Source organism: Diprion similis, chromosome 10 (genome assembly GCF_021155765.1).
Source record: "Diprion similis isolate iyDipSimi1 chromosome 10, iyDipSimi1.1, whole genome shotgun sequence".
Lineage (NCBI taxonomy): Eukaryota > Metazoa > Arthropoda > Insecta > Hymenoptera > Diprionidae > Diprion > Diprion similis.
This window is the reverse complement of record NC_060114.1, coordinates 8,842,332-8,854,371: the sequence shown is the minus strand read 5'-3', so window position 1 is coordinate 8,854,371 and position 12,040 is coordinate 8,842,332. Positions and strand designations below refer to the sequence as shown.

The following is a 12,040-nucleotide window of genomic DNA, read 5'->3' as shown; positions in this document are numbered from 1 at the left end:
TTGTACTCATAACAGATCGACATCCATATAGCGTATAATAACGAAAGGATTGTATACTATACAATATTATTGTTATTATACGATGTTTAATACATGTAATATAATATATTATACAAGTATAACACAGTGCTAAGAATAGACTCGATAATAATAACGGCGATCCGTCTAATGACACATGTATAAAATGTATGTACGTGTGAAAGTGAGCCAGTGAGAAAAGAGGAAGAGAGAAGAGAGAAGGGGCAGGAGGAGGAGGGAGAGATAGGGAGAAGGTGGCGCCCGCCGTGCGACCTCGTCGACACATCGGATCTCTTAATGCGTATAATCTGTCTATACCTATCCATATTATACGTGTACGCACACATATTTAAGTACGTATGCATTACGACCGATATCGTCAGTGATCGATCACCCCTTGGGTCCGTCTCATCTGACCGCCATGGCGCGCCGGTCGCACGCATCATGTCGTTATATTTCCGTTCCAAGGATATACGTATCTGCAGGGAGAGTGAACTAAACTGGAAACCGAAGGAGGGAGGCTACAAGCTGAGATTAAATAATGTAAGACTTTACATGGTTTTCAAGTTTCTGGCTTTCCTTTTTTTTCTCTCAGCTCACAATCAGTCCAGTCTATCGGTTATCTTCTTCTTCGTCATTGTTCGCTTCGATTAACCGTCGTATATAACTTTACTTTTCTTTAATATTATCAAAGCAATTGGACCCTCTTTTTGTACGGCCTTTTTGTTATTCTCTTTTTTTCTCTCAGCTCGCCGTTGTCGCCGTCGTAATTATTTTCCTCGCGACGACGACGACGACGACGACGACGACGACGACGACGACGACGACGACGACGACGACGACACGGAGGCTCCGGGCAAGGGGAGGAAAAAAACCATACATATATACGTACACCCGCACAATGCAATTAACTCGTTTCAATTTATACGTTCCTCTTTAGTTCTCCAATACCTATGTGAACGTGTTATACACTCACATTTATCTCGGTGCGATCATCTCTTTGCTATACATAATTCTTATCAGATGATCGACTGCCTACGTATACATCGTGTGTACCTTTACTCCATACATACAAAAAAGCATATTTATATGCACATTTCACCAGTTCTCAGACGAATTTCGAGGAAAGCGTGATATTCGACTATCATGTTCGTTTCAACTTTTCTTTCTTTCATTTCTGCCTACAACTATCATCATTCGGTTCTTTTTTTACTGCATTAACTCTATCTATCTTTGCAGTTTCGAATACCGCTGATTGTGAGTTTTCGCACTTAACTCAACCGCGTCGTGTACATATTACTGCTATATTATATACGTGCACAGTAACAGAACCTGCGAGATAACGCGCATGTACGTTGTCATAGTATGCGTAAATATATATAAACGTCGAAGTAGCGCGTCGAGAGCCTCTTCACACATGTCTGGACTCTCTTTCGTAAATACTGATACTCGCACGCACCTTGCAGATATTATAACGACAACAATAATGGCACAAGCATGTAATACAATCCACAAGATATGAGATTAATTTTCGAATATATGCCCAGCAAAAAAAAAGCAAGAAAAAGAGAAACTGACGATCCAACGGTATTTTAAATAATTCTCTTATGTAAGCTTTCATTTTCGAATTATGAAATAAGCCAATCCTCGTACGTTACGTGCGGTAATAACTATTATTTCGTTGATTGCGGTTGTTTTATAATGACAGTATTTGTATTTTCTTCTTCGATTTCCTGTTATTTTATATAACGTCTGTTCACCTCTTACTGATTCTGACCTCACCTTTGAGTTGATCCACGCCATACGCGTTATCATCTCTTCAATTTCACTCTCAGTTTGTTGTCTCTTGTATTATATCTTATTCGGCAAACGACAAGATGCAACATTTTTCCTCGCGCGGTGAAACTAGAATATCTGACAAGCCGCAATCCGTGGGCGCAAGGATCGAACGAACTAACTGCATATATAGTGCAACGATACGAAAATGTGGAGGCTGCAAGTGCGTCTGGCTATTTCTGGCCTTGGTTCGTTCGCTCCTTGGCTCGATCGGTGTGCAAGGAAGAGAAACGAACGGTAAGAAGCACTGCAGGACAAAAAGGAGGAAAGAAAGTCCCGCGTCCATGCGCTGCAACCCCCCGTTGCTCCTCCGCAATTGAGGCTTGTGTCTGTGTCTTTCGGAGAAATGAGAAACTGAGGCTGCTACGCGACCGACCCGTCTTTTGTTTGGTGTATATAACACACACGCATATATAGGTATGTATACACATAGGGATAGCTTGCTTGCGCCCGGTCTAGCTTTATGTTAGAGCCTAGCCGAAGCTGCAGAGGAGTCGCAACTTCCTCGGCATAATATCTGACTCTCCTTCGTGACGACTGCAACGCACGCACAAACTTGAGTTCGGATTGCGATAAGGGGAGCGATTAATTCGCTTCGCCTTCGCGTCGCAGCGTCTCTTTTTCGCCCATTCAAAGCTCGGTGAAAATCTCAAAACGCCGATTACAGGTGTGCAGTTCAAAGGATTTTTCACGTTGAATTCCTTTTCGTAAACCGACGAATGGCGTGTCCCATCGTCGTATTTTCTTGACGACTCTTTTGGCGCCAGTCTTGCCTGGTTTGTATAGGCACATGCAAAAACGGAATGATTGAGGCATCTCGCCACAATCGATTCTCTGGCTAGTTGGCTCGTCGACGCGCTTCGGTACGACGATCATTCAAGAGCCCCGGAGACTCAGTGGCAGCGAGGCGGAGTTTAGTATTTTGTTTTTTTTTTCTTTGCTCTATCTGCGTCTATCGTGACGATCAGATAGCAGGGGTGGCGCCGACTACGGAATCCCGGCTGGAATCTTGATTTCATTCATGGACTCCACGAACTTTTAGGATCATCAGTTTTGAACTTAATCCTTCGGTTGAACTCAAGTGCGAATTTGCAGCAGTTCAATGGCAGAAAAAGCTGTTTCCTCGATAAAGGTTCCGATTTTATGACATTCTTAATAAATAAAATACACCTTCATTGACGTGTCATATTGCATGAAATTCATTAAACTTTTCATCTCACCTGAATTTGAGGTGAAGTTACATTCGTCGAGACATCAGAGATGCGTTTAACTAAAGGGTTGATAACGGGACGACGATGGAAACTAAGTTCTCAAATTTCCTAACATTTCAAAGTTTTGTGAAATCTTTTTGAAAAACCACTATTCATTAGAATCACTGAAAATTCCCAGTTTTCGAGAATTAAAAAAAAAAAAATCCAAATTTTCAGATTTATTTTACAATTTTTGCCGCAGGAGGTGCAGACAGAACGTATACAACTTGGATCTAGCTTGCTCGCTTAATCGGAGCATGCAGAGATGAGCAGAAATTTAAGAAGCCGACAGTGCCTAATTGCTAATGAATTATAGGTATACTCACAGGAGATCGGCTCTTTGGGTATGTCGCTCGGTGGAAATCCCTGAGCTTCGAAATAAGTCCTAACGGCGTCGCACTTCAGACCGGCGGCCGCGGTGGCGGCAACGCCGAGGGCGAGCAAGGTGCACAATGGGAACGTGAGCGCACTCATATTTCTCTGATTACTCGGGGCACCTCCGCCGTGTGGATATCGATATGATCACAGTAGTGGTGGCGTCGATCTCGAAACCGGCGATTAGAGAAGGGGAAAAAATCGGCACTGCACTCACACTGCAGCGCGTTGTCGAAAATCGGAGGAAAACAAAACACACACACCCACGATACAACGCGAAAACGAGCGCTCTTCTCCCCGGCCGCTCGTAGCCCCTGGAATCTCGCAACCCTTGGCTGCGACTCTGAAGTTCAAATTCGCATACGTCGTCTTTTCGACGATTTACTCGCAATTTTATCCGTCGTCGTAGTTGTTGATTTTCTTTCACGCTCAGGACGCGAGAGTAATTATCTCGATTCGGAGCACGGTGAGCGAGCGAGCAGGGCTGTGTATTGCTCGTTTTCGAGATGGACGCGAGACTCAACGGCACCGGCTGCAGTTCGGGACGCACTGATCCTCGACGACTACAGGACGGTACCCCGAACCCCAAACCCGGCGACTGATCAAACTGAAACTCGCGTGCGAGTGGCGCTTACGCGCCTGCGTCGATTGCTTCCCTCTCTTGGGGCCCTCGCACACTAGATATCAGGACGAAAAGGATCGAACCAGAGAATGAAAAAATAATTAGTCTTCAAATGACTAAAAATTTTTGCCTTCCATCTGGGTAAAAAAAAGTTGGTTGGTGGAAAAAATGGATTCCCTTGTGCAAGCAGTTGGGAGAAAGTAGATTATTTGAAAAATTATCGATAGCGTCTTTATTATCGGCGATAATCGCAATCTGAACAGTAATGCGATCTCTTGTAAACAATTTAATATCAGATTATACGAGATTGCACGTCTCGATCAAAGAGGCGCCTTTAGTATGACGAAACGCTGGTCCGAAGATTCAACTATTGCGCAAGAATTTATATCTTACAACTTGAATGGTCGGATAATGGAATTGTCGAATTTAAATATTTTAGATAAAAAATATACTTTCACCATAAAAGAGAGACTGGAAATTTTTACTCAAATGATTACGCAGGCTAAAGAATTCTCTCGGTGTGATTTAAAGTTCAAAACAAAAGTGGAATCGAAAGAAAAAAAAATCGAGAAGAGATTCCAGTTTCAACTCGCGTTCCATCCGACAAACGGCCGCAGGCCTAGAGCGATGTTGAAGCGACATTCGAGTGTCGAATATCGAAGTTATATACGTGGTTATATACAAAATGGCTGCTGAGAAAGACGCACATTGTTCAGAAACCGACGATGAAAACGATAGCGATAAACACGAGAGAGAAAGTGAAGGGAATGACAACGATGAGAATTCGGTGACGTTGGAGGTGAAACATGAATCGATTTCCCAACCTCGGCGTAAGAAAAAACGCGGTATTATATACTTGTCGACGATACCAAAATTCATGAATGTCACTAAGGTTCGGGAGATATTTTCCGAGTACGGTGAAATTGGCAGAGTTTATCTTCAGCCTGATATACCAAGTACGTCAAATTATTGATATCGTATGTTCTTCTATCTTGATCCTCGATTTTGAGATAGATATTTCGTTCAGTTAAAGTTGTAAAATAGTAACATCGAACTTAACCTCTAAACTCTGTCTTATGCTGACCTAACCTAACTTAACCTAAGTTGATTTTTCGTCTCCAAAAATAAGCTTTATTTATGTGCACTTGCCCTAGCTCAACCTTCCTGAAGCTGATAACAAATGAGTAACTATGCTCATTTTTAGTTTTGTGTCCATCTGATGTAGTCTAAAATAATGCAGCAAATAATAGTTTATTGTTCATTCGATTGTTCATTCATTTTAAATTCTTTACTACACTTGATGTATTTCTTTGCCCTGCAGAAATTGAGGAGGGTAAGAAACAGAAAAAGAAGAAGACACCTTTCCGGCATTTTACAGAGGGTTGGATTGAGTTTGAAAGTAAAAAGGTGGCCAAGCATGTTGCGGCGACACTGAACAATAAGCAAATAGATACACGAAAAAAGAGCAAGTTTTACGACCTGATGTGGAACATAAAATACCTGCCAAGGTAAATTTCCATTTTATTTCTATATTTTCATCGTATGTATGTTGTTACACTTTTTTAGTTTTCTTTTTATTAATTCAAGGTTTAAGTGGATCCACCTTAGTGAGCGTTTGGCGTATGAGCGAGCAGTCCACAAGCAGAGATTGAGAACTGAGATAGCGCAAGCCAAGAGAGAAGCAAACTTCTTCTCTTACAATGTTGACATGAGCAAAAAATTGAAGAGGAAACGAGAAGCTGGCGAGAAAATGTCGAATTTCGAAATACCCAACATTAAACAGAGAGACACTGATATGGAGATCAGGAAGAAGAAGAATGCAAATAATCAAGAACAGCCATCAGGCGATAGAGCTGAGTTTATCGAATCGCTATTTTCATAGTCATTAATAATATTATCTAAATCTACAACAAAATCGTGTATGTCCAACAAATTGATTATACAGATATCATCGACTAACGACGTTCATTGTAATAATCGATGAATTCTTTCTATTTTTGATAAACAAAAAAATCACGAAAAAAAAATTAATTTGACACCATTTTTTTTTTTTTAATTGAACCATATAACTATAGCGCAGATCTCGGTTTTGTACTTAATTGCGTCACAGATTGAGGGAATGATAAATTGCCCAGAGCAACAAGTTGAAGGGGTGCTCACGAACAACCCAAATAAGAATATACTCAATCTATTGATTTATGTAGTCAGCCAGAAACGCAATCAATATCGGTGCCAGACACTGTAACAAGCCTTCTCTTGACTTTATCCAGCTGTAAAAAAAAGAAGTTCTTTGTACTGTTATAGTCTGTGTATTGTATTGAGAGACTCTGCTGTACCGTATGTTCAATTTCTTGTGATGATAAAGAGGAAAGAATGAAACAGGAGAAGATTGATAAAAGATAACTGACTGTGCTGTGCCTTGCAAAATTTCAGTGTCAATAAATCGTCGGCGATAAGAGCGATGAAAATAGTTTTGAAAAATCACACAGCTGATAGTTGTTTATGCATTACAATTTCAATCTTCAATCAACTGCAAACATGTCAGACACAGTCGTTCACAAGAGTGCGAGCATCCTAAGCGCTAGAAAGCAAGGATTGAGTGCGGCGAGAGTGAGTCTGAAAGCTGCGTCGTCGATATTGAAGACTATGAGCAGCCTTCGACAGAGTAGAGCAGAGTCCGGTCAGATTTTGAGCGGATCGCGAACTCCCGAATCAATCCACAAGTCTGTGAGCATAGTAGTGACGGACAAATCTGCGTCGAGCTTTCAAACCGGGGCACCAAAGCCGACGCAAACGTCTTTGTCAGGGGTGGAGCTAGATGCAAGATCGAGCACAGCTGAAGAAGATGGGGGAGTTGAGCTTAGAACAAAAACGATCTACATAGACGAATTTGGGGGCAGAATGCCAATGGGATTGAAAATGCGGCCGACAAAATTTATGAGGAAGTACCCGGAGCTGTTCAGAAGTGACGTCAGTGTGCATCCAAGCTATACTGGTCTGCTGAACTACCCATAGTGAGTACCAAGTCACCTTGTATTCAGGGATTGTTGGAAGACAGCAAATTCTTATCACACAGTTTTTTTTTTTCAGCAATGTTGTGTGCCGTCAACGCTTCCATAAGAACAAACTAAAGATGAATCGCCAGCTGAACAGGGAGATACAGAACATAACGATGACCCAAAGTCTCGCTCTGGATGGAGTTCGCATTGACAGAATTTTCACTGTCGGATTTCCTCCTTCCGCGGTCAAAGTTCCAGACTTTGCAACTGCCAATGAGAGACTTCGTCTCGATAGAATGCTTGTTGAACGATAAGCCAGTGAATGATAAAGGTTTTAAAAATTGTAGGACGCATAGACGAACAAATAAAGTAGAATGTTGAAGATGCGTGTTTATTCTTGATTGCATTAAAATTCTTGGCTGCAGTGTGTTTTCTCCTTATTATTTACACTAACAGTCAGCGCCAGCTCTGATTTTGAGCATTTATTTAGCCTAACAAAAGAAACAGTGACAATAGCATCACTGCTAGCTGATAGTGCAAATCTGACATTCTGCCAGTGACATGTCAGAAAGAATGACAGTTTCATCATCGGTCATATAAGCTTGGTGCAATGAAGAGAAGGTAAAAATATAGTGTGCGTTACAGACAGTTCAAAATGTTCCGCAACGCATACCAGCACGGATTCTTGTCCATACTTTACAGCTGCGGAGCGACTCCACTTGCCATTTGGGACAAACAAGTTAAGGGTTTGCGATTTAAAAAGAAGGCAGAAGACTAACAGAGTTGAATTGTGATCGCAGGTGAAAAACGGGTACATAAAACGCATAACGGATGACGAAGTGAAGTCTTTAGTCCTGGAAATAGCGGGGACCAATGTGGCAACGACCTTTATCTCCTGTCCTCAAGACCCGAAGAAAGTTCTGGGGATAAAGCTGCCATTTTTGATAATGATCATCAAGAATATGAAGAAGTATTTCACATTTGAAATAACGGTGAGAGAAGAGCACGTAACTAAGAATCACGACCCCTAATCCATGTTTGTTTCTACCTCAGATCCTCGATGATAAGGACATGCACAGACGGTTTCGAGTGAGCAATTTTCAAAGCACGACAAGGGTCAGGCCGTTCTGCACGACAATGCCCATCGGGCTCTCGGGTGGGTGGAATCAGGTGCAGTTCAATCTCGCAGACTTCACCAGGCGTGCCTACGGCAGCAACTATGTCGAGACGACCAGGATGCAGATACACGCCAACTGCAGGATAAGGAGGATCTACTACGCCGACAGGTAAGGTAATCGTCTTAAAATTCATAAGCTCGTTTTACTAGGGAGTTACGACCGGCAGATTGTATTCCGAGGATGAGATGCCTGAGGAGTTTAAACTGTTTCTACCAGTCCGTCGAAAGTTCATCAGAGAAAGCAAGAGCAAGCCTGTGCAGCGTTCGAGTCTGGTGAAGCAGGTAAATGCTGCAGGTGATCAAGGCGAACGGCTCCCAGACGAACCTCCAGCCTTTACAGCTGCTGTAGAGGAAAGCAAAGAAGTCGAGGAAAAGGCGGAGGAATCGCCGAAGCACAATTCCGAATTCGCTCCGCGAAAATCGAGCTCGGTACTAAAATCCGAAAGCAGTCGGAAAAGTGTCGGCATCACGATCAAAGATACCGTCGAAGACGACGCCGAGAAGGAGCAACGAAACGCTGTTGATGATCAGGAACGGGGCCTGGAGGAGGAAGAACCGGCGGAAGCTCCCGAGGAGGAGGAAGCTCAGCCAGCGACCGAGGAAATGGTCGAAATTGCCGTGACGGAAGGAGGCTGATTTTTTATATTCGCAGCTATTTCGAGGGGGGCTTATTCTCTGGAGACATCGATCGGAAATCGCCGGGCATCAGCGATTAGCGTAGGTAATCACCGACGATTCTCGAGTGAATAACCCTTTGACCCTCTGTATGTATTTCGATCTTCTCTTGTTTTCGTTGAAAACAGTTGTGTGTGCGATGAGGCTGATAAATAAATTCATTTTTATACACTTCCCTCTCGACTTCTGAATTGAATTCTTCTTGTATACTGGTTTTATACCAGTATACAAAAAGATACTTAGCTTGCAGCTTACCTATCTGCAGAAATTCGAGAAAGAAGAAACAAAGAAAGCTGTAATAAGCCCGCCAAAAATCTGGGGAATGGCGCGAAGCGCTTCGAATCTCTGTTTCCGTTTCCGTTTTCGTTCGGGTTCGCTGCTTCGAAAAGTTTTCGCCAGGTAGCGCATCGGTTTTGGTTTGGAACGAGTCGAGGGATTCAGAAGGCATTGATCCGTGCGGAGCGAGGAGCGAGAATTGAAGAGCGACAAAGATCGGCGACAGAGAAGGGAGGAGGGCGAACACGTCACGTCGGCTGTGTGATTTCAACTGAGATCTGGGTCCATTTCATCCTGCGTAGGAGATTCCGGTAGTAAATTGGTGGAAAAAATTTGGAGATTAACGAACTTCGGTGTTGTTCGCACACACCGAGTGACCGAGAAGTATTTGATTGAGTACGTATCGTTGTGTACTCGTGACTCGCGGCTGTTTTCCATAGCTAGGAAAAATAATGAGCGCCGTACCCACAGGTGAGTGAGTGGCACTGATTGCTTGTTTCTAGTTTTAGGTACATTTACTCTTCCAATATTCCCCCGGCGATTATCGTTGACAGCTTGCCATCGGAACGCGTCATATTATAAGTTTGCGTATTTTGATTACATCGAGACTGGGTTTCTCCATGGCATCGGTGCAGCAAAATGACTGATTAACAGGGCGTTTTGCAGTTTAATAACCCTGGGTTTTATTACCGCTAACAACTCAATCTACTTGCCGATGTACCCACGCATAATCATCATTTATGGAGATACAGGCGTCGCCGATATGTGCACGAGTATCGTGTCGACGATTATAACCTATAAAATCATTTCTTTTGACGAGAATTTCACTGCGTCGATAGCAGGCGACCATTTCGCGACGACGGAGAGCAGCGGCAGCAATCGTTGTTGTTTTCATTTTTACTTTCACCCGCTGCGCCGCGTTGCACTTCCTTGCTTCTACGTCTGCCTTGGTTTTTAGCGGTGATTTCCATTCTTTGCATCTTTGTTATTACAGTTGTTGTTCTATTCGGTAAATTTTTCACGTACCTTTACAATCTATTTCGTTTTTCGTAAATTGATTTGTTTTACAGGCTTACTGTGCATCTTATCGCCACCCGAGGAAGCTTTTTGAAATGCATTTGTTTAAGGAACAGCAATTCAGTCGATTATTTTTATACGTAGGCGTACGGGCCGCTTGGAAAATGACTAAAGGAAAACAGAAATCGATCGTTGTATTGTAATTATCACGCAATATAAGACCTTACATAAATGTCATTTGAAGATTGACGGCGAGTGATCGATATTCGCGAATCGGAACTTCCCCAAATAGAAAAAAAAAAATAGAAAACAGAAGAAACAATGTCTCACGAAAAACCAGACGAAACGAATAGCGCAGTTGGTCAAGAAAAACAACATGAATCGGTCAATAATGAAGAAATCTAGAGCAGTGCTTTTCGGACAATGTTACAGCTAAAATTCTTTCCAGTCCGTAATTTTCAAGTATCCAAGTCCACCTTTCTCCATCCAGCCGTAATTCCTCTACCCTATAGATGCTTACACACATGCACATGTAATACTTGCTTATTATATTCGCGTGCGAAAGGAAATTCAGTATTTTCTGCTTCAGTAGTTGCTGGATTCTTGTTACTTGTCCCTGCCTTCCCGCTGCTTGCTTCTGCTGACAATGATTTACGGTCTACTCCATACTCACAATCAGCAGAGTCAGGTTATCACGTATGACTAAGAATACCATTGACCTTGTTTGCTCCTTAGTACAGGCAATTCCTGTGCACTCATGTACATTCATCAACATGCATTCAAGGTGCTGTCTCGCGTCTAACTTCCCATCTTTTGATGCAAATATGATTGAAATGATGCGATACGTTAAATTTATACTATCGTGAAATGCATATTCTAAATCGTGATAAACTTAATAGAGATAAATAATCGGAATATTTGTTACTTTCTGTGGGAAAAAGATGAAAAAAAATTTGCACGCATTTGTGAAGATTTGTAGCTCTGTTTTGTTTTGGAAATTCTGAATTTATTCGAGTATCGATTCTCCTTGATACATGTACTAGATTCACAAGAGAAAGATTAAAATCGCATGAAGTATAGTAGTCTGGTGTGAAGAAAAGTATATATATATATATATATATATCCCTCGATCTCCTTTCTCGGGTGCTATATCTACGAAGTTATACCGTTATACAGAGATCGTGTAACTGACCGCAGAAACCTTCTTCTTTCGCGCCTCAAGCATCGAAGAAAAATCTTTAAAAAAACTTGTAGTATGCAAAGAAATAAGGAAGTGGAATATCAATTCTCTCTGTAAATTGAGGGAGTGAACCGAGAAATTCGTGATCTACATTGTAGTCAACCAACTATCCTGCCTAGCAACTAAGACTTCAGTGTGCCAGATTTGATTTAATATTCACATTCATAAGTACGTGCAATGGCAATTCCGATTTCACGAATTGTAGGTGTTGCATAATTTTTGCTGCTATGCAAGAAGCGAATCGCGAAAGTCTTGGACAGCGTGAAATTGATTCAACTCCACTTTCCATATTTTTCGTAAGGTATAATTTTCTTGTATCTTATTTTTCGAAATCACTGTTTAATTGTCATGTTTTTAAAGATGAGAAAAATTTTGAATTTGCATTCTATTTTGAATTTGAGTGTAATGATTGATGTAAATACTTTGAAGTGTACAACAGATATTGTGAATTCGTTTTAAACAGTCTTTTACCAGTTTTACCATCTTTCATCGTTTTTCCTTCTCTTCTATCCTCGCACTCTCAAAGTACAAGGTGAAGGAGAAAAAAGGGGTGGG

At 41.8% G+C, this 12,040-nt stretch overlaps 4 protein-coding genes across 4 annotated transcripts in view; 3 read left to right on the top strand and 1 right to left on the bottom strand.

Annotated features, from left to right (window-relative positions):
* LOC124411934 (glypican-4) overlaps positions 1 to 4,059 on the bottom strand; it is a 44,564-nt gene extending 40,505 nt beyond the window's left edge. Inside the window, exon 1 of the mRNA XM_046891487.1 lies at positions 3,431 to 4,059. Within this exon, the coding sequence (XP_046747443.1) occupies positions 3,431 to 3,578 (148 nt within the window). The 5' untranslated portion in view covers positions 3,579 to 4,059. The remainder of the gene's footprint in view (positions 1 to 3,430) is intronic.
* Positions 4,060 to 4,742: 683 nt separating this feature from the next.
* LOC124411197 (activator of basal transcription 1-like) lies at positions 4,743 to 6,026 on the top strand. The gene is made up of 3 exons (XM_046890181.1): positions 4,743 to 5,057; positions 5,423 to 5,609; positions 5,689 to 6,026. Exons 1-3 carry the CDS (start codon positions 4,787 to 4,789, stop codon positions 5,981 to 5,983), a joined length of 753 nt encoding a protein of 250 aa, XP_046746137.1. The 5' UTR covers positions 4,743 to 4,786; the 3' UTR covers positions 5,984 to 6,026.
* A 495-nt stretch (positions 6,027 to 6,521) lies between these two features.
* LOC124411198 lies at positions 6,522 to 7,476 on the top strand. The gene is made up of 2 exons (XM_046890182.1): positions 6,522 to 7,115; positions 7,192 to 7,476. Exons 1-2 carry the CDS (start codon positions 6,604 to 6,606, stop codon positions 7,412 to 7,414), a joined length of 735 nt encoding a protein of 244 aa, XP_046746138.1. The 5' UTR covers positions 6,522 to 6,603; the 3' UTR covers positions 7,415 to 7,476.
* Positions 7,477 to 7,755: 279 nt separating this feature from the next.
* LOC124411004 (cilia- and flagella-associated protein 20-like) lies at positions 7,756 to 9,087 on the top strand. Its single transcript, XM_046889813.1, has 4 exons — positions 7,756 to 7,839; positions 7,901 to 8,092; positions 8,154 to 8,386; positions 8,445 to 9,087. Exons 1-4 carry the CDS (start codon positions 7,756 to 7,758, stop codon positions 8,911 to 8,913), a joined length of 978 nt encoding a protein of 325 aa, XP_046745769.1. The 3' UTR covers positions 8,914 to 9,087.
* Positions 9,088 to 12,040: the final 2,953 nt, after the last annotated feature.